Source organism: Pyxicephalus adspersus, chromosome 10, assembly GCF_032062135.1.
Source record: "Pyxicephalus adspersus chromosome 10, UCB_Pads_2.0, whole genome shotgun sequence".
Taxonomy (NCBI): Eukaryota; Metazoa; Chordata; class Amphibia; order Anura; family Pyxicephalidae; genus Pyxicephalus; species Pyxicephalus adspersus.
In genome coordinates, this window is record NC_092867.1 from 41,695,495 (window position 1) to 41,718,481 (window position 22,987).

Here is a 22,987-nt window from a genome sequence, read left to right on the forward strand (position 1 = left end):
TGTCTGCTTCCATTTTTGGGGGGTATTGACCCTAACTCTTCATTAGCTTATCCTATGCACTTTCTTCCATATCTTTAATCACTGCTTGCTTTATTCTAATGCATTCCACCAAATAATACCTTTCTTTTTTCTCTAGCTTGACCTGTAACATGATCTGTACAGGGCAGAACCTAAGTTTTATATCCAATGAGTTATTTTTGTTCTAGCAGAACCCTAAATATATTTCAGTTGTTTAGAAAGATTCTGTTATCATTTTATTAATGTATGTCCATTTATTAGTATGCACCCTAAATTTTTAAGATGCACATTTTGATCTCATCCAAAATTTAAAGCCGCCTGCTATTTTATAGTAGACAGTGCTGAAAAGAACGTGGGGATAGGCAGTGTCTAAAAATTGTGGCGCTAGTTAGGTATCCAGTGCAGAGAGAAATCAGGACAAAGACAAGTGTAAGTCTAGTTATTTGGTTCCTAACACATATGTCTTACTCCGGGTTTGCAGCACACAATCTTCTACAAAGGGGCAGGTGCTGATTTTACAGCATACCATTTAGTGCAGGGGTTCTCAACTCCAGTTCTTGAGGGCCACATACAGGACAGATTTTGGCATTTAGTGATATTAGAAAAATAATCAATGTGTGGCCTTTGAAGACTGGAGCTGATGATTTCAGAATTTTATTTTACATTCTGTTCTTAGTGATGATGATTCTTATGACTTCAGTAATCAGTGAGGATGGAATAAAATATCTGAAAATACTAAATATCATGTTGACATTTATTTTGTGTGCAAAAAACCTGCTTGTTATACTTGGGTGCTTGCATATTTTGTGCCCCAGTTTGCACATCGGCACCATCAATAATGATCTTCAAGCCTTTTGCTGTTTGTCAAGGGCTCTCAGCTCAAGCCCCAATCTACATACATTAAGAAATCTATTCCCAGCTGCGTGTGATCATTAAAAGCAAGGGGATTGAAGCTGAATCTCCCATTGTTATGACTTCAGGAATTTTTGTTGGTATGAAAATTGTCTGACAGGTTACTATTTATATGAATGGGACTTTCACCACAATTTTACAGTGGTAAATAAATGCAATGTCGACATGTATCTGAAAGATTCAACTACAGTAAAAATTTTCAGAAATTTCAGATTTACTGCTTTGGAAATATTTCCCTTAGTGTTTTCAGACAGCCTCTTGAAACAGCCTTTTTAGTAAACTCATTTAGATTTTTGTTGCTTAGCTACCCTTTACCACCTAGCACCAGTGTCAATTTATTAGTAGTTGCTGGTAAAAAGAATTCTGGTGGAGACTTGCCATTTTCTCATTCACATGCTGCAAACTAATAACTTATTTCAGGGCAATAAAGTGCCTGCTGATTACTGCCAGTAGGGTAAATGGAAATGCTATGCAGCTTTTAACTCCGGCAATTGGTTATTTACCTCGGTGTGCATGTATTCATTCTGCAGTTTCCTGGTTATTAACTGTTAGGTATTGTATTTTGTTCTATTTTTGTGTGTGTGTGTGTGTGTATATATATATATATATATATATATATATATATATATTAGAGAGAGAGACAGAGAGATATAGCATTTTACAGATATATATGAAAATGAATACAGTATACCTGTTCCTGGCTGGTTAAATTTGGCTTTCCTTTACTCCCCTGCTTTTGTTGGTTTTAATGCAGCAATAGATCTTCATTTTGGAAGCTTCCACAGGACATTAATAGTCTAGTTGGTACACCTAGGGTAGAATACCAATTAAACATTTTAGCCCCCACCCCATGAAAATGGATATCAAATTTATAATACTATAGAAACAAAACATTAATGTGTGAGTAGCCGAAAGCTCCAAAATTTACAACAAAATTAATATTTTTCAATTCTTATGACCTAAAATTCCCAGTGGTCTTGTTGTACAAGACATGTTTCCTTGTACTGACTGGGTCCACACAGACTCTTCCGATTCACCTACTTTCCGAGTATTGATGTTAATATTGACTGGACTGTTAAACTGCTCACCGGATTTAACATTTTTAACTCCTATAATTGAATCGAATATATAGTGTCCTGCTAAATTTGTTTAGGGATTTAGAAATGTAGATTTCCCAGTGTGGCTTTTTCCTACCTGAAGCTTTGCTACTGTGATGTTGGTCTGCCTACATCATTTTCAGTTGAATACTTACAATGTGTCTGAGCCTTTCAGTGGTCTTTCTGCTTTAAACATCAGATGCTGACTTGAAGAGGAATATCAAGCAAGAAAGGTGGGATTTGATCTGTGTTCCAGAAAAGCCAGACTTTGTATCCCAGGAAGATTTTGACCTCTTCAGGCAAGCACGGGAACTGTCCTTTGAGGCGAGTATTAAAATGTTGTGACTATTTATGTTTTAGCAGGATACTTCTTTGACTGTTGACTGTTAATCTTGCAATTGTGTAACATAACATTAAATGGTAAAAAGAAAAAAATGTCCACCTCTCCTGAAAACTGTTCTTCGATAAGGAGTGAGCATGTGACAAAAAACATATTGCATCTGACAGCCAATGATCACTAAATACCAGAGTGCCTTGCGTTTAGTGTAGTTTTAGGGCTTGAGCTAGGGCCGGAGCTCAGAGAGTTTGAGAAGTCACTTTAGGTTTTTGCTTATATTTAGTACTAAAATTCATACAAAACAATTTGCCTGGACTGGGTTCTCTGCACCAAAAAACCTATGTATGATAAAAACCTTGAGCATGTGTACCACATACAAAATGTATTTCGATTTCCTAATGTTTTTTGTCATGTTAACAGTTTCTACCTCTACTTTTCTGCACCTACTGCTACAAAGAATCCCTGCTATTTTTGGGATGGGAGTCATTTTTTCAGTGATCGTAATAAGCTTCCCCAGTTTTCAGAACTAACTTAGTCTGTATTAGTAGAGTGGCTAGTAGTGTATTAGTAGATGAATGTATTAGTAGAGTGTCTTCAGCTTGGCATAGCTCTCTTGTGTTAAAAAAGGCTTCAGTTCCTCACATTTTTAGGCAATCTTTTTGTTCAACCCACTGATTTAAAGCTGAAAGTCTGCAGTTCAACTGCATCTGAGTTGTTTCATTTAAAATTAATTGTGGTAATGTACAGAACCAAAATTAGAAAAAAAAGTTGTCTCTGTCCAAATATTTATGGACCTAACAGTACTCTGTAGCTTAACTCCTTTGTAACCCCAATACAACTATATAACATACAATACCCTTTCTCAGAGCAAAAGAAAAATAAGCCATTTAATTATGTTCAAGTTATCACTTACCAGCACTATTAAGCCTGGGCATCTAATCTTTAAAACACTCTGCTCATGAAAGGGTTAGTATAAGCCATTTATGTGTGAATGCAAAAAAAAACTAGAGACTATATCATCTTGCCCTTTTCTGGAGACCGCTAAAAAGTATACAATGTGCCATTAATCAATTTTTCAAATAAAAAAAAATAACCTAGCTTTCTAAATTCTAGCTGTACATAATGAGATTGTTGGACATGATGGGGTCTGTATGAGCCCATCACTTGTGGAGGAAATGGCTGCATTGAGCATGAAGTATAAAGTGTATCCTTATTTTATGTATATATATATATATATATATATATGTGTATGTATATTATGTACACATAATTGGCTCTGCTGTTATGCTTGTAGTACAGGTACAATTTAAATTTGTAACCATTACATTGGTGTAGTAAAAATCTGAATGTGATCTCAGCAGCTGTAAAATTCGCTGTCAACTTTCATAGTTGGCTTTTCGTTGTATGTGAAACCTCCTCATGGCTTCCATTGGCTGATAAAATAATCCCCCAGTGTGTGTTTACAGCGCACCTTCCATTTAACTTTAAAATTCCTCCTTTACATTAATAGGGTCACTTGAATCAGCTGCTCTGTCACCAGTGTCTAAAATGAAGTGGACATGTTGTTGAGTGGTGGGCAATTATTCCAATCTTCTTCAAGAAGGGGACAATATTGGCTTTTGAGGCAACGGGTGTATTTCCACAGTGCATCAATACATCTATTGACATTTTTTGTTAATACATTTTTTAAAATCCATTTTCTTGTGTGTGTGTATATAACACTTTTTTTCTGTGGCCACTGTTGAGTTTGAAATGTGTATATATAGGGGTCTGTTTTGAATTCAACATTCTGAAACATTCTTAAAGCGGAACTAAAGTAAAAACAAAAATTACTTACCTTTACTTCCGTAGATTCCTCAAGCCCTCTGGAGCTGTCTTCCATACGGCCCCATGTTGTCCTGATTTAATGCTTTGTTCACCATCTTTTTCCCTCTTCTTTTGGCAGGGTCATCCCATCTCGCAGTGTGCAGGTGTGAGGCTGGGTGACGTATGCTGCTGTAGTTGTAAAATAAGGTGCCGATCCCACTGCATGCGTGACAGAGAAGTCCTTTCTGCGCATGCATGATCTTGGCCATGGGCAGAAGGAGCAAGGAGGGCTTTACCCTTTTATTTTTTTTTCGTTAAAGGCATTAAATGAAAAGGAAAAAAAAAACATTTTTACATTTAATTAGAAGGGTTATCTTCCTTTTTTTATAAAGTAAGAATTGTGGTGATAGGTCCGCCTAAATAGATTATGTTTTAGGTGCATGTGCTCAAATGGCAGTGATTGGGAATGTTGCTGAATGTCAGATTTCCTGCTGTACCAATAGATCCTCTAATGTTTGCCTGTTCAATTATGTTGAAAAGTCATCAATTTTTATTTTATGTACATACTTAAAATTTTTAGAGGTAGACTACAACAAGCGTACAGCTTGATTGGAATAATTTACTGTTCAAAAGCACTGGCAGAAAATGGTTAACATTGGATTAAATTAGTCTTATTATTTTAGTTAGACAGGCTTTAGCAGACAGCCTAAGAAAATAGGATACCTAGCCTAGCAATGACAGCCTGTTACTGCTCCTGAGCACCCGGTGTTCAACAGTAGCTGCATTGGGTGGTCAACGCAACAAAAAATACTGTTGGTCTGAACTCAGCCTAAAGAACAATATCCAGTGTTATATGTTCTAAAGAATTTAAGAGATGTTTTAAGTAATTAGTTTACCATTTCTCGTTGTGTAGAAAATAGGATGCCAAATGTTTGATGACCACACTGGACGCTACCCTTCGGTAATTGAGTTTGGAAAGTATGAAATCCAGACATGGTACTCCTCGCCTTATCCACAGGAATATGCAAGGTAAGAGCATAAGAGTAAAACTGCACTAGTTGTGTTCAAGGTTTGTGTATTTGCAATCAGGGTCTAATGTATGTATATTGTTTAAATAATGCTATTGTAAACTCATACACTAAACACTATATGTGGCTATATAAAAACTGCATTGAACCTTTTTTATATTCTCATTACTTTATCAATTTACCTGTCTCATGCAGACCAAAATGTCAGTCAGTAATGTCGGTATCATGGGGTAGGAAAAGCTATAACAGGGAAATTTGACCTGGTACAGCAACATGTTCTGGAATCCTGGATCACGCTGGAGAGTTTGATTGTAAACTATATAAAAAATACAATAATATGTTATTTACTAAATACAATTAATACAATCTAGTTAAAAGCAAATATTTATTGTGATGGTGGTCCGAAAAAAAAGGTAAGTCAGTTTGAAGATAAGACTGTTTGGTATTGGAGCATGGTCTTGCAACTTGCTTCTGGTGGAAGGTAAAACTGGAATTTAATGAAGCTTGTAATGCTATCTTGCAAGTAATCCTGACATCATTGTTGAGTTTCTATTAAAGTTGATGATTTCAAATATCTCATTAGTAACTAGTTTTCTGTTATCTAAGCAGGGTCACTACTATGTGGTAGAAAAGTGTTGCTCTCCTTTCTGCTTTTATCTGTCACTAGGTCACAGAAAAAAGGCACAAAAAATCATTGAGATAGAATGAAATCTAAATCGCTTGATGCTTTCTGTCACAGTTAAAGGCATCAGTCCTGTACCCTGTGTTTTTTTTTTTTTTTTTTTTGGGAAAATAACTTGTAGTTTTTCACCTTTATTTCAGATTACCAAAGCTTTACCTGTGTGAGTTCTGTCTGAAGTATATGAAAAGCAAGACCATCCTACTGCGGCACCTAAAGAAGTGTGGCTGGTTCCACCCTCCTGCCAATGAAATCTACCGGAAAGATGACCTATCAGTGTTTGAGGTGTGTTGGCCAGTGTAACCTCTGCAGACCCACACTGTGAATTTAAAGTTTATACATGCACCTTTATATGTAATAACATCTACATAAAAAAATAGTCAAATACATCTTTTGCTAACCTGCAGAACAGGAGAGAGATGGAATGATATACAGAGAGTAGCCAATAGTAGAGCCCACAGGTGGGCTTTAATAAAGGTGCAATCCTAATCTTTACTCTCTATATATGTTATTGCTAGATTTGCAAGATTGTAATTGATATACACATCATATATATTGTTGGGCATTTGGCAGTGCTCATAATAAATGCGATTTCTATTGCTGCTGTTCTAGGTGGATGGGAACATAAGTAAAATCTACTGCCAAAATTTGTGTTTGCTGGCCAAGCTGTTCCTGGATCACAAAACATTATATTATGACGTTGAGCCATTCCTTTTCTATGTTCTTACTAAAAATGACAAGAAGGGCTGTCATTTGGTTGGATACTTCTCAAAGGTAGGTTTTCCAAAGCTTTGTTCTGAAACATAATATGTTGAATAAACCCAGTTCTGAGCTGGAGAGAATGACTCAAACACTATACACTGTGCATCACTGTTTTAAAACATGGATGGATTTGATTGCTTGATGATGAATTTCATTGTTTCTTGGGCTTTAACTCCAAAGATGTGCATTTAAAATATTTCCAAGCATATTGGCAGTTTCCACTTTGCATCGGAAACATCCAGCCTGGGCTTGCAGATTTGTAAGCTTAACTAAATTTTCATGTTTTACAGCTCCCCATATGATTACAACATTGATGAAGCATTTGCACTATTATATTTTATTTCATTCTAGTTATAAATATAACTCTGTCTTGTCTGTTGATACTCTTCTCATTGGGACCCAACTTTTACCATTGGAATATGTTATTTAACACTTTGGGTAATGCAACAGAGGGGTTCAAACTGAAATCCAAATTATAATTCAAAAGAATATTTTTCATAATATTTTCTAAGATGAACAGCAACCTTCGATACCTGTGGTAATGTTACCAGTGATATAGAGCTCCAAAATTGTGTTTTTATCCAGATGTTTTATTTATCATTTTATTACAATAAAGCCTTCATTAGTTTCTGTTCTGCTTTTAACTGGGTTTAAATTTACATTTCCTTCCCAGGAACTCTATCTCTCACCATCCAGATTAGTTTTTTCTGCCACCCTAAGCCCAGATCAAAGGCGCTTCTGGGAACTCTTAAAATTCATTTATTTATTTTACTGCAATAGTGCATAAAACATACCATGGACGCTTACAAATATGGCTATTTCCTCTTCATAACAGAGGCCAGGCACTGACTCAGCTCAGCTGGCTCAACCTATAGTTTGAAGGTATGGAGACCTTTAAACATCGTAATGGTGTGTCTGTGAGGACATATTCTTCAAACACCCACTGTTTACTTTATGCTGTAATGTCTAGGCAGCCTTAAAGATGCCATGCAACTTACTATATTAGGTGAGAACACCTTAGTATTTGTAACATATAATCTTCAAAGAAAAACTGAAATTCTAAGATTTTCTAACTCTTTTAATCCATCGCACTCTTTCAGTATCATTAGAGTAAATGTAAAGGTAAATCTTAACGACGGAGATATTGCTGGCAATAAGAAAAAAAAAAAATGAATTGACCCTTCCACACTCTTATCTTAACTTAGTATTTGGATGCACCATCCTCATATGCTACTTTGTTTTAGGGTTATACATTTTCTCTAATCAGTATAGGGCTCTGATTCTTTTTTAATAAAGGAAAAATTTGAAAAGCTAGGCTAGTGACAGGCGTTTCTGCACAATACTGTCAGTCTTAATCCCTAAGTGTTTGTAAAAATTAATAATGATATGGAAAGTGCTGCAATCCATAGCAATAGTCAGATTCTCAACTGATATCACTTCCATAAAATGTAATCCAACTAGCTGTTCTGGATATGAATATTTTACCCCTCTCTCTTGCTCTCTGCATTGATTATTCCTTTGTGTATTACTGTTTTAACCCACTTTTCTTCATTTTGGATACAGGAGAAACTTTGCCAGCAGAAGTACAATGTGTCATGTATCATGATATTGCCTCAGTATCAACGGCAGGGATTTGGAAGATTTCTCATAGACTTCAGTAAGTTTTATCTCTCTCTGTTCCTTCAAGCCGTTTGGGGATTCCTGAGACTATTAGAAGCTCTGGTATTAGAATGCCAGATAGCAAGAAAAGAACCATAGATCGAGTGATGCTGCTGATTGTTGTAATGTTTGATTATTTGTATATTGCCCAATCTCTAAAGCATGTACGGTAATTCATTCTGTGATGCTGTTCTGTAGTTGCTTTGAAGAATACAAGCTCTCAAGTTCTTGTTACATACAACTGAAATTGGCAAGTTTTGGGTTTTTCCAAAGATGTTAAGGGCTTCTTGATCTAGAAATGTCTACCCTGTAGGGTTAAACGTGTGTAATATTTAGGTGGTACCTTACAAATAGAAACCGATACCCTTGAGTGTGTTCTAATTGTGTAAGTATAGCAAATTTTAATACAAATGAGAATCCAGTTTTTATTATTTACCCTATGCCAACTATAGAAGAATATACATGTTAAATAGAATGTCTTAGGTAAAGAACACAGCAGCCTTTCATTAATTTGATTAGGCTTAATTCATTTGTGTTTACATCTGAATCCCAGGATGTTCTGAAAGGCAAAGCTTTGTAACTTTTAATAGTAATTAAACTTGCCAGGCACTACCTCCTTATTGGCCAGTGATGCAGATAAAAAAAAGTAATGGTCCAATAGGATTGTGGTAGACGAGGTAAACGTGAACCATACCTAAGTGTCAGACCTTTGCCTGGCCTGGCATGTAACTATAAAAGCCAAGTTTTAGATGATGCTACAGGTGTGAGGCAGCCTCTGTGTTTCGGTGTTTTTTCATTTTTTTTTTTTTTTTTTCTTTGAGTAATGCGCTTTAATTAGTTCCAATTTTAGTTTTCCATAACTTGCAACACTTATTTGTTTTTAGCTATGAGATGTCACCCCTTTTTTTGTTTTTATTGTAAAACCGGTCCCATGGCCTTATAATAAGCGCACCTTAGGATACAACACTTCTTAGTGATAAAGTTTAGAGGCAGCATTCGGACACCCTATGAATATGAATTGTTATTGTCTAAATAACATCTTAAGCCAAATTGTTATTTCATCCCATGTGTTTATATGAATCCCATGACTCCTGTATTGCGAGCTGTCAATGCAGGATTCCATACATCTGTGCTCAGGAGATAAAGCCATGCGGAAGGTGAAGCATAAGGAAGAAATCTGCATTGCGTGTAAAATCTCACCCTTGGAATGGAGACCTTCCTCCTTTTCCTCCCTCCCTTCTTTTTTTCCCTGTACTGTCGGAACTCATTGCTTAAGCTGCTCTTGGCAGCTGTGTACTTGTGCTGTAGCTCTTTTGTCTGTTGGAGCTCCTGCCAGTGTCTGAAGCGTGTGTGTTAGTCTGGGCCCTCTGACTGTGTTTGATATAAAGCTGATTTTGTGGGAAACCCATGGCATTTTTTGCTCATTGACACATGATAAAAATAACATTGAAATATAACTGTGAAGCTGGACCCCAAAACGATGTCCATTAGGTAAACCTGGGTATAATTGTCCGTGTGATAGCATTCTATTTGTGCAGCTTGAATGCTTTGATTTGTCTGTAGATTAGCGTTTTCTACATTGTGTCTCAAGGGCTGTCTCAACGTTTATTGCGGGCTTGTGAAGGTGTTTAATGAGGTTGGCTGAGTGTAATTACAGGAAGTCAGACTGCTTTGCCCCCCTGGTGTTTGTCGTGTCCCCTCTAAGTGCCTCTTAATAACACTGACAGCCTGCAGCGCTTTCTCATTATCTCTGTCCTGCTCTGCCAGATTCTTGTCTTTTACTTAACCTTTTTTCCCCTGCATACTGTAATATGTTTTGCATGCAACACACAGGAGGGGCATTACTAACTCGGTGTTATATATACTTGTACAGGAGCTGTAGGATATTGACACATTTAAACCACTATAATTTAATCTACAGAGTTCTTTTTTCTTTTTTTTGCTGGAAACATAAAGCTTTATTACAGGCAACAGCACCTCTGTTTCCCCTGAATCATAATGTTGGTTCGGTCATTGCAATCTTTACGGTTTTGACAGTAAGCGTATCATTTAAAGGCTTCATGTGATCCTCTTTTCTGCAGAATATATTTTTCCTTTTACAAAGGTTGCAAAAACCTCTTATTTACAGAGAATGACTGCACATTCATTGCTGTTTGTTTTTTCTTGATCCTCCTGTTATTTAAAATAGATGCATGTTTTGTGTCTGCCTTATGATAATGACATTGAATACCAAGAACTGATGTGTTTTATGGTTTACACAGGTAACATTTAAAAGTCTCTCTTTAGCTATTTTGTGTTTGTCTCTATCTGTTATTGATGCTCTTCCAGTATGTCAATCTACATATAAAGGAATCCTATTGTTTGCCCCTTTTGTCCTTCTTTATTCTAAAGGGTAAAAAAGAAAAGGTTTATTAAATCTCTTTATCTTAATAGAGTCAGGAGGTGGATATCAATTTGCCCTGTTAGATACCAGTCCTCTAATGACTGGCACTAATTATGATCCACCTCTTCTGAGTATGATGACCTTTGTTGCAACCATTCGTTTTCACCCTTCTGAAGGAATGCAGTCACTGGCCTGAGCAGCAGATATTTAAATTTTTTAATCTGAATTCAAATAAAATAGATCTAAACTAAAATAATATGTAAAATGTCATTGCTGACAGTAATACAGTTTGCCTAGCAGATGCCTATGTTACTTAAAACTCACAAATGTCTAGGGTAATTTGATTTCCTTTTTGCACGAATATGTAAGCTCACCCCCCACCCAGGTGTTTATTAAGACATCTAAAGCTGCGTACACACGGCAAATTTTTCTCGCCCGATAATCGGTATCGGCCAATTATCGGGCGAAAATCTGCCATGTGTACAGTCGGTCGTCGTCCATCGTCCGACGACCGTCCTGGCGGATCCATGGACGATGGACGACGACCGATCCTAATGAAAGGGAAGGGGAGAGCGCGCAGCAGGGTGCCGCTCCGTCGCTCTCCCCCCTCCCCTCTCCATAGAGCATGAACGGTGCTGTATGTACAGCATCGTTCATGCATCGTGCAGTCTTTTCTCGTTGGAAAGGATCGTGAAAGATCCTTTCCAACGAGAAAAATTGCAGGTGTGTACGCAGCTTAAGTCTTTTAGGGTTAATTGGCCAACAGTTCCTTTTAGCTTCCCTCTGCTCTCTTTCTCTACTTCTAGATTGGGAATGCAAGGACTTGTGTGTGGTGACTGGTCACTCATTACACTAAACGCTGTCATATAGTAATAAGGACATTAGTAAGGACATGTTGTATTAAGAAGTCATTAGCCCTTGTAATTTTACATATCTATTCCTATGATTCCACATGCCATTCCAGCCTACACCCAAGCTAAGGATTCTTTCCCTCCTCACTTGGCCTATTTTTACTGACCTTCATCCTCCTCGTCCACCATCATTCCCCTCCAATAAAAAGGATTTCCAAGGAACTTGATTTGTTTCATAATGGGGATATTTTCTACATTGTGTTTTTAGGCAAACCATAATGAGATACACCAGATACTGCTAGGGAACAGTTTTACTGGCCCTGTTTTTTTATAGCTCTTAAAGACAAGATTATTGACCATCATGGGAGAGCCTAGGTGGTCTGATAGTCATGCACATACCACCTTCATGCACATTGAGAACCTGGTTCAGTGTGTTTATACCCATACAGTGCTTAACCCAGACATTTTTTTAAGCCGGGTGGGAAGAAATTGTAGGCGGGTGGAAGCCCATGAATTGTGACCCAACTCTTCAGTAACCCAAAAACAGCCGGGTGGGTGCTGAAAAGTGCCGGGTGGTGCACCCAACTAAAATGGGCTGGGGAGAACACTGCCATATTCACACATCTGATATTACCTTAAAAAAATGTTGCTATGTGGTCTAGTTATCTATGACCGTTAAAGGTTGCAAACATGTTTCATTCTTATATAAAGTGATAATTAAAATCTTTTCAAGGTATCCTCTTTAACCTAGGCAAACTTGGAGGACTTTATTAATTCAAGGCCATTGATTAATCATGGCAAACAGTAGCCACCCATTTCTTAGATAGAACAAACTTATCTACCAAAAAATTGCTGGATTTATTTTCCACCATTTCCCTGAGGAGCATTGACTTGTTTTTTCTATTTGTAATACTTCTTTTTTGATGAACTTGAGCAACGAACCTATCTGGATAGATAGTTATTATAAAAGTGTATGTAAAACATAAAAATAAACTTCTTTCATGCTTCTATTTATAATAAATAATAATTAAACAAATATAATAAAATTGTTTTATGCAGAAAAAACAATTGACTGACATACACCTAGTGGTCTAATGACTTGCTGTACTCTCTACCTGTAATGCACACTTCTTACATTGTATAGAAATAAAAGGAAAAATTTTCTTGCAGGTTACTTGCTTTCTCGGTGCGAGGGACAGGCGGGCTCTCCAGAAAAACCTTTGTCAGATTTGGGCCGTTTATCTTATTTATCATATTGGAAAAGTGTTATCATAAACTATCTGTCCACTCATCACGAGAAACAGATCAGTGTAAAAGGGCTTAGTCGAGCTACAGGGATGTGTCCTCATGACATTGCCACCACCTTGCAGCATCTCAACTTGATAGACAAGAGAGGAGACAGGTAAGTGGCAGACTTAAAAACATTTCACTGTAATAAGCATCTGTCATTTTTCCTGTAACATTCATGAAGAAATCATTGCCATTCTCTTTTTTTCCTATTCTGTTTTATTCTTTACCAGCCTTCCCAAGAGGCATCTAACAAGGTCATTACTGTAGCCCCTGCTGACCATGCAGCAATCACTTATAACCAAGCAGCAAAAGAACATTTTGTATATACCTTAGTCTTCATCTTTTTATACACTTCAGCTTTTTTCTGATAGTGCTAAGGATACACTTAGCACTAAACTACACCTAAACCCTTCATGTCAATTGGACTGCTGCAGCCTCCTGTTTTGCCTTCAGCCCAGCCAGGCTTGTCTGGATGTCCAATTAAAGTCCATGGGATGCTACAGCACAGGTACAAGGGAGTAAGACTGCATACACACGCTCAGTTATTGTCGCTTGAAGCAATCTTTGACGATCGTTTCCAGTGACAAATTACTGAAACAATTGAATGAGCATTGTACATACAGTGCCAGTCTGTTCTTTTGAGAGGAGATGATGAGCTAGTGGCACCCTGCTGCACTCTCCTTTCTGTACTTTTTTGCGGTCATTCATCACCTGTTGTTCATGGATCCATCAGGATGACCTGTGTACACATCAGATTCTCGCCCGAGAAGAGCTGACAGCTCATATTGGGCAAGAATCATCTGATGTGTACATAGCCTGAGCTGGATCCTGGGGAGGAGGTTACCTTTTAAATGCATTGAGGGGCCTAGGGCTTTTTAGGCATAATATGCTGGATTTCTAAAAATAACTTGAAGTCAGTGTCTCACATGTCTCAATATAAACTGATTCAGCCCCCCCTTCCTTTCCTGTATCTCTTTGTTTTCACCACAATCAGAGAACATACATTAATATACCTAATCCCCCTTTCTCTTTTGAGTTTACTGTCAACCGTTTAATTATATACCGTATGCCCCTGCAGTCTGCTTCTGGCATGCAGGTAAACTTTTTTTGTACTCTTTACAGGTTTGTTGTTATTCGACGTGAAAAGATCTTGGCAAGTTGTGTGGTCAAAGTAAAAACTCGGGGTCATGTAAATGAAGTTGACCCTGACTGTCTCAGGTGGACCCCAGTGATTTCATCTAACTCTGCAATGTCAGAAGAGGAAACAGATTCAGAAAAGGAGGTACACTGTTTTCATTAAATGTTACATTTACCCAAAGCTCACCTATTGCAATTCAGGTGCTTGTTACCGATCACTGGCTTCTGGTACATTTTGAGCACCATACTCAAAGCAGTATTCTCCCTGCTAGACTCTTCTTTTGATTTATTATGCATGTTCACTTTGACCTTTGTAAATGGCTACATTACATAAAAATGTGAAAGAGTGATTTAGGGAGTATGGGACCTTACACAAAGATTAACTATCAGAGTCCAAACCATAGCTTTTTTAGGAATGTTTGGGATGTACTGGAGAAAAACAGCTCTACCATGAAAACAAGATCTTGGCAGCATATAAAAGCAAAGGCAGGCCAACAAAGTATTAGAGTGTGTTAAGATTTATATTCTATATAATTGCCCATTTGCCTTAGCATTACAACTGTGTAATGATAGCAATACAAGAAGGCTCAGCTTTACCCCTGGAAAACAGCTACAAAATTAGCATTGATATGTATCAGTCCTGTCAGAGACTTAACATGACATTGGCCCACCATGGGCTTTAACGTAGTATTAAAAGACAACCTGTCAGTAACATTAAGTCTGCATGAATACTTGAGTATTACCATATTACAATATACATCAATAGCATCATTTTATAATGAAAAAACCAGGGCTTGGTCTCCAGTCAAATGTTTGCCAGTGTGCGTGAGTAATCATGTTTGTGTGTGTACTCTTGCAGATCGAACATCTCATGGAGCAGGACAACTGTAAGGATCGGGAGCACCAGCACAGCTACTTACGATCATACTCAATGCAGTCCCAATCAAAGGATGGAGCTCTCACTGATTATCTACAACCTATAGAAGATGCCCCAGCAGTCTCGGAGAAGGAAAAGCCCAAAAAGCGCAACCAACTATCTAGCGAGGAGGAGGATGATGAAGAAGCTACACCAATACTGACCAAACCACAGACACTCTCAGTGAAGAGAAAGGTAAAAAAATTTCACAGGGCATAGTAAATTGTAGTAATTTGCAGTGCTTTGTACAATGTGCAAAACTTGCCGATCCAGTATCCATTTCAAAACTCGCTTCCTGTCAAGATGCCAATATTTTGGTGCTGCGCATGGTGTGTGCAACATTTGGTTTAGTCGCCTTCTTGACTGGGACTGTGTTGGAGCCTGGGATCAATTACCATTACAAATGGTTCTCAGACTGTACTCCCCATGAGTAGAGGATCAGTTTGTTTATGTCTTAAAGCTTTGCAGTGGAATATTACCCAAGTACACAGGCAGTATAAATATATGTGCCATATTTTGATTTCTGTTAAATTTTGCTGACCTGACATTTTTTGTCTGCTGCAGTTAAACCCCCCAAGCCTTAGCCTTGCTGTGCAATGCTTACAACCTGTTCCTCTCACTGCCCACAACTTATTTGGCAATGAAGGGACAGCAGCAGTCTTGAACAGTAGGTAGTAGTGTAATAGCGGTATTTTTCTGCTCACTTTGCCCTTTTGTTCTCCATGTTTATTGTTGGCACATGTACATGCAGCACCCCTGATTGACTCAGTGCTTCCTCTTTTTCCCATTTGGAATTCTCTTGTACAAGACAGATACCAAGAATAATTTTGATATAAAAACTAGTTGCAATACTCATTTAAATCAATTACCTAAGTATTTTCCTTGGTGTTCATAATATATAACTATAGTTCAGCTTTAAAGCATCAGCCATCACTTGTCACAATAATGCACATAACATTTCATCTTTAGTAAATTAATAGAAGTAGATGAGATTGTTCCTGTGACAGAATAATATGACAAAGACATTGGAGCAGACTGGTATTATTCCCCTACCACGCTAGAGCCAGCTTTTCTGTATGATTCTAAAGCATATCTTGCATTTTTAGAATAGGGTACATCCAGGGTATTCCATTTTTTTTCTGTAGGGACAAATGGCAAATAACAATTTAATATCGTTGATGGACAAATGGGGAAAAAAATACTGATGCAAGAAAGACAAAACTTTTGTTAAATGGTTTATTTATAACCTGTCCCATCCATTATCCTATGAGTAGTGAAGATTGCAGTACAATCAAGTTTAGTATGATATGTTACCCCCAAAACAGGCATGAATTCTCCTTTTTAAAGCAGGAACATGTTTTAATAGCATAATTCAATTTGGCACATATGCAAGAACTTTCTCCATGTATACTCTGAGATGAATAGATGTAAAACCTTTTGTGCATAACAAAACACAAATAATTAAAAATGATTCTTTCAGCGTCTAAAATTATCAGATTTTGTCAAAGTAGTAAATAAATAATTTTGCAACATTTTTGATAGATGCCAAGCCTCAAATTTGCACTATCAAATTATTATTACATAGGTTCTGAAGGACCTCTGCTGGTAGTTGTGTGAAATACAGCTTAAACGCCAGTAAAAATATTTGTGAAATATCCTGCAGAATGCTAACAGTAGGATTAGCAGGGTTTAATATGGATTTTGTCAACACCAGCACTTTGTATTGTAGGTATATATATATGGGTATGGCCTATGCAATATTTTAATTACAGGTGCATTAACTTTTTTGTAGTCAAATTTTTTTTATCATCTGATAACTCATGGCACTAAAATTCATCCTACCTAGGTGTACTCTGTATTAAAACAATCTCTCAGTCGGCGTTTATATTATTGGATAGGGAACATTACTGTTTTTCATAAATATTAACGTCAATCTTTTATTTGGACAGAGTCCATTTACACCCAGAAGGCGACGTGGGAGGAAAAGACGAAGAATTAACAGCAGTGTCACTACAGAGACGATTTCTGAGACCACCGAAGTGCTAAATGAACCATTTGAAGATTCTGACAGAAGCAGCCCTGAGCCACAGCGGAATGAAGTGAACAAAAAGGAAGCCAATGGCAAAAGGGCCATCCAACAAGTGGTACCTAACAGTGCAGAAGTAACTGAGAAACTGAACAAAATGTCAGAACCGTGTGCAGGTATGTCAGTAATAATAGGAAATATTTTGTCTTCATGTTATGTTTTAGAAGACCTAAAGAATACATAGCAGGCTGTGTTTTGCTGTGTTCTCTGAAAAAAAACTTGGTGTAGTACATCTATCTATACATGAAAATCTTTCTACAAGTACAGAAATGTACCTGTTAATTTTTGGCAGAAATGTGATTCACTTAATACGTCCTCACAAAAAACGCATGCCTTTGCTGTCCTGAAAACCTATGGTTTCTTCCAAATATTACTTTCATACTCAAAACAAATGTTTCATACTCAAAACAAATGTTAGCTATCTGTTTGAGTCACCATGTAAAATATTTAGCACTTTGAATATGTTGGTTAAATTAATTGGTAAAAATTGCAAGAAGGTCTTTGAGGTTGCAATGGTACAAAATGTGAAGGAGTCCATTAGGCTAGGTAATATTTATGTAAATTTTTCACACAAGTAAAACAGTATGTCCCTTTAGAAGGCTGTTCATGTAATCATCAGCAACAACTCCTAATAGTAAAATATATTTTTTAGGGGAGAGTTTACTCGTTTTGCCAAATCGTGGTCATCACGCGCTAACATGTATACGTGTGTGTGTGTGTGTGTTTGTGTGTGTTATATATAAATACTTCTATGGTTTCCACTTCAGCTCCCAGTACTACCTTCTGTATCTGAGGGTCCCACAATAAGCATTAGCAGGCCAATTGCCACCTTAGGGGGGTCTCAGGTTGTGCACCAGGAGACTTGATAATACTATCAATGTTTTAACAGTAGCAGAAAATGTTGTTGAAAGTTGTTGTTGTTGTTTCTGCCTTGGCTATAAAATGAATTGTAGTGGCATTTATTTATGACTAACTGCTGTATATTTAATTTCACACAGATGATATGGAAAAAGAATTCACAGAGGATTTGGTCAACAATAAAATTCATGAAAAAGCTGTATGCCAGCCTGTACGAAAACAGGGGTGGCCTAAAGGTGTCAAGAGAGGCCCTTCTAAGAGAAAACATAGTGTGGATAGAAAAGCTGGCTTTAAACTTAACCTCTATACGCCACCAGAAACACCTATGGAGCCGGATTATCAGATCCAGACAGAGGAGACTAAAGAGGAAGCTGAAGATGAACATGAAGTTCATCGTGAAGATGTCTTGCAAACTGCTGCTGAAAATGAAACTCATGTTGAAGAAGCTAGAAACTCTTTTGTAGAGCTACCAAGTCCAAGCAGCACCAGTCTAGAAAAGACAGATGAAGAAGAAAAGAAAGGCTATGAAGATATAAGACCAGAAGATGAAAAAGATGAAGAGGAGGATAAACAAGATGAAGCAGAAGATGATGAAGAAATAGATGAGTTGCAAGATGAAAAGGTTAGAACAGAAGAGGAAGATGAAAAAGATGATGCAGAAGAAGGAGATGAAAAAGATGAAGAAGTTGACAACAAGAAAATAGAAGTTGATGGCATCCAGGGGGAGGAGGAAGATATAAAGCAGGAGGTCAAACAGCAATGCATTTTGGAAGGGAAAAGTAACAATTCTGTTACTGAGCAGAAAAAAGATCATGCAGCTGTACAAGAGGAAGAAGATGAAGAGGAACGGTCTCCTATTGAAGATCATGATGCAGATGACGAAGATGAAAGCCATTTTGATCCATCAAAGAAAGAGGTACAAGAAGAAGCTTTCCAAGCATCTGTTGATGAACAGGCTTTTATAGATATTAGTATAGGAAATGGTAACACTGCTCAGTCAGATCTATCAAACAGTACTCTAGTAGTGGTGGAAGAGCAGTGTGAAAAGACATCAGAAGAAAATGAACTTCCACACAAAACACCAGAGCAGGTTGTTGGTCCTGGTGAAGCTCCCACAGAGGATGTAGTGCCCCAACTGCATCATGAAGCTGGGGATGGATTGGATATTGACTCAGAAACGGCTCAGGCTGTTCAATCTCTGACACGTGAAAGTGAAGAAGAAGAGGAAGCATATAGGGACTGTTCCGAGACCCAGGAAGCATGTCATAGTCTGCAAACATATTCCCAAAGCCCAGTGGCAAGTGCAACAGAGGATTGCCATCAGTCTGAGCACAGCAGCCCAGTGTCCTCTGTTCACTCACATCCAGGTCATTCTGTTAGGTCCTCAAGTAGTCCAAATGCATCCTCTTTGGAGAATTCTTTTGCTCAGATCAGCCCTGATCATAGTGCCATACCTGTTCCATCTTTGCAGAATCTCGAAGCCAGTCCAATGATGGATGTACCCTCTGTATCTGATCACTCACAGCAGGTTGTGGACAGTGGATTCAGTGACCTGGGGAGTATTGAGAGCACTACTGAAACATACGATAATCCAAACAGTTATGATTCTGGTATGGGAGGAAGTAACTTACCCTCACAAAACAGCTGCACGTATAGCAGCGGAATGACATCGGGCAACTTAACGCAGAGCAGCTGTGCCGTCACACAACAAATTCCAACAATGAACAATAACTGCAGCATGATTGGGTCTCCCCCTTCTAACCGCCCTTGCAATGTTAAGTCTCCACAAGCTTGTGCAGTAGATAGACCACCTAGTGGTGGCCAGCAACAGCAACTTGCTCCTTGTGGAATGGCAGGAACTAGTTTCACTTTGTCAGATATTCCAGAAACTGGTGGAAGTGGACTTGGTGGGCTTTATGATAGAATAGGACAAGGAGACTTTGGATCTGGACATTACCCACAGCCCACTGCCACATTCAGCCTTGCCAAACTTCAGCAATTGACAAACACTTTAATGAATCACTCCCTGCCTTACAGCCATACCCAGGCCGTAACATCCTATGCAAATGGTGCCTCCCTTTCCTCTCCCCTGAGCAACATGGTGCAGCTTACCCAAAGTCCGCACTCTGTGCCCCCACAGTCCCAGGCAACAATGACCCCTTCCCCAAATCTTACACCACCCTCTATGAACTTGCCCCCACCACTCCTTCAGCGCAATATGTCCAATGGGCAAATGGGACTTTCACATAATCAAAGGCTGCAGACACAGATGGCAGGCAAAACTCACATGTCTATGCGGACCAAAGTATCTGCATTGCCTCCTGGAGCCTCTTCAGGGCCCCACCCACCACAGCTCTATGGACACCCTCCACCTCCACAGGCTATGGCTATGCAGCCTCCCTCACGTTCTCTCACCATGCAGCGTGGAATGAATATGAGTGTCAACTTAATGCCAGCACCTGCTTACAATGTCAATCCGGTAAACACACTCAATGCCATGAGTGGGTATCGTGTATCTCAGTCCATGATGAACAGTGGCTATCATAGTAATCATGGATATATGAATCAGAGCCCTCAGTACCCAATGCAAATGGGCATGATGGGTAGCCAGCCTTATGCACAGCAGTCAATGCAGGCCAGCCCTCATAGCAACATGATGTACTCCAGCCCTGGGCATCATGGGTACATGAACTCACAGATGCCCAAACAGTCTCTTAACGGGTCATACATGAGGCGGTGAGCTGCCCTTACAGGTACCAGCATACCAAACCCCTTTCCCTTAACACTGCAGCAGCTGCAAAATAGAATCTGCACTACAGAACAAAGACTGAAAGCAGTCATTAAAGGACACAGACTCATTCCTTGGTTTTTAACATGGTTTCTTGTTCTCTGTATCCCATTCTATTTTTCATTTATAATATGCCAGTAAAATTGGATACAAAATTATGTTTAATTTATTTTGGCCCATTTATGTTGTGATGTTCAGGAACATTTGTTGGTGGTGCATAAGAAAAGTGTTTATATTTTGTAATCCTATTCACTGCTTATATCAGGAATGCTTACTTTTTGCTGGCACGTACTGGCAATTTGGTTTAGCTAAATCCTGTTTTTAATGAGAGAAAAAAATCATTTCAAATATATCATGAAAAATGCTATCTAAAGAAGGAGACTACTGCGCAACAACTTTATTTTGTAAAGTGAACCTGTGCCCAGACTTTGCATACTGAAGTAATAAAGTACTTTAAACCAGTAGTAAAAATATAAACCTCATCAAGTCCTCATCCATCTTTGTTTTGACTGAAGCTGAGCCAGCAGAGGTTTCTAATTTTTAGTAAATGACTAAATCCATGCTTTAGAGTGTTTGGTGTGACTTTTCGAGAAGTAACACATTCACAAAAAAAGCACCTAGACAGGTCAGTAATGACTTGCTTGAAAGTTTTGTGTTTTTTTTTTTTGTTTTTTTCTTTTGTTTTTTTTACTTCTCGTTAAGAGCATATACCTATTGAAGTGTGCCTAGTCTGGGCATAGCTGCATTTAAAAGATATTTTCATCAGCAAAAGCTGACCAGCATGAGTCACAAACATAAGTGAACAAGCATAGTTTTGAAACGGCTGTTGCAGCGTAGGCATCATGAAGACCAGCTGTACTAAATTTGGAATTTTTTCCTCTATGAATCTCTTTGGGAGCACAAGAAGCTAATATTGCAGTAATACTTCACAATGCAAATTAATACCATTTGTTTACCTTTTAGATTTGTATTATTGAGACATACATTTTGGGTTTTTTTTTCTTTGTAGATAATGACCACACATGACACTTTATCATTCAAAAATATGGAAATGTATTTTTCTTTTCTATTGCTTGTGTTGTGATTTTTTTTCTTGCATTTTCTAGTATTCTGTCCTGTTTATTAGATATTGTAAAGGCTGCTTCTTTTGCAGCTCCTCACCCTGTGCATGTGCACATTCCTTTCTGCATCTCCATAAATATGCCCTGTAGAGATTTCAAAGCCAGCAGCAGGTAAATGCAAAAATCTTTATACAAGTGGGATTTTTAGAAACATAAGAAAGCCTTACCTGGCATTTTTTTTTACTTTTCTCACCACTTTTGTAGTTCACCTGTTATGTCACTATCAACAAAATTAGTAGTTTTTTGCTAGTTAAAAAGCAAAACGATTCAACCAGCTACAACATCAATAAAATAAGAAAAACTTTTTTTTTTTTTATTTTACGGAGGAAGTGTCATTTTCCTATCCAGTTGTCCCTCCCCTGTCTGAGTCTGTTTTATTTTCATTTGTTTGCTGGAAGTAAGCCTTACTAAGCATGCTGCTTCTCTGTGGTGAGTGAGCTTTTTTTTACGTAGTATTGTTACAAGTCCTGTGCTAAACTGTAAAGCCATTGGTTAATATTTTTTTTTGTTTTCTGAAATTGGTCAGCTTTGTTTGAAAGTTAAAGAATAAAAATAAATATATTTTTGTTAATTATGAAACTACAAAATATTATATTGTGTTCTTTGCAGGGGCCTGTCACCCAGAGGGCTCTTTCGAGTATATTTTCACTTCCTTGCTTTATATGTGACTTTTGGGTCTTTGTGAGACGTTATTTTTAACTTGTGAAAAAAGGTAAATTACAAAACAAATATTGCTAGATACTGAAAATTACTTTTCACCTAGTGTTTGCCAAGGAGTTCTAAAATGGTTCTAAAGTGTAGTTAAACGCAGTTAAATTTGGTGTTGCATTGCTATTTTTTTTTGTAAATTGCCTTTAAAGTCCTCTTTCAATATGAGGATTAAAAGTCTTTATGCCATCTCTAGATTTTCTATCTTTGTAACATACTGGAGTTATTTTTTAATAAAATTTGAGAAAAAAAACAAAAATCGAGCCCTATAAAAGGACGTTGTTACCAAGCACTATGATGAGATGCATGTATAATCTCTCTCTCGATAGATAGATAGATAGATAGATAGATAGATAGATAGATAGATAGATATAGAGAGATTATATACAAATATTTCTTGAAAGTTTGTGGACAGAAGCAGTTTATGATTTAGTAATAAATTGGTGTGTCGTTCTATGTCTGCCATTTGAAAACAAGTCAAAGCAGACAGAACACAGCTCTGTACAAAAAAAAAAAAAAAATTCTTAGGAGCCATATTTGAATTTTGTGCT

General features: G+C 37.7%; 1 protein-coding gene across 9 annotated transcripts in view; it reads left to right on the top strand.

Moving 5' to 3' along the window:
- KAT6B (lysine acetyltransferase 6B) overlaps positions 1 to 22,315 on the top strand; it is a 56,407-nt gene extending 34,092 nt beyond the window's left edge. For all 9 annotated transcript variants that reach the window (XM_072424001.1, XM_072424007.1, XM_072424005.1 and 6 more), the window contains 10 exons: positions 2,227 to 2,351; positions 5,084 to 5,199; positions 6,021 to 6,162; positions 6,490 to 6,651; positions 8,203 to 8,296; positions 12,703 to 12,934; positions 13,945 to 14,104; positions 14,819 to 15,070; positions 16,825 to 17,077; positions 17,960 to 22,315. In XM_072424001.1, coding sequence (XP_072280102.1) covers positions 2,227 to 2,351; positions 5,084 to 5,199; positions 6,021 to 6,162; positions 6,490 to 6,651; positions 8,203 to 8,296; positions 12,703 to 12,934; positions 13,945 to 14,104; positions 14,819 to 15,070; positions 16,825 to 17,077; positions 17,960 to 20,559 — 4,136 coding nt within the window. In that variant the 3' untranslated portion in view covers positions 20,560 to 22,315. The remainder of the gene's footprint in view (positions 1 to 2,226; positions 2,352 to 5,083; positions 5,200 to 6,020; positions 6,163 to 6,489; positions 6,652 to 8,202; positions 8,297 to 12,702; positions 12,935 to 13,944; positions 14,105 to 14,818; positions 15,071 to 16,824; positions 17,078 to 17,959) is intronic.
- Positions 22,316 to 22,987: the final 672 nt, after the last annotated feature.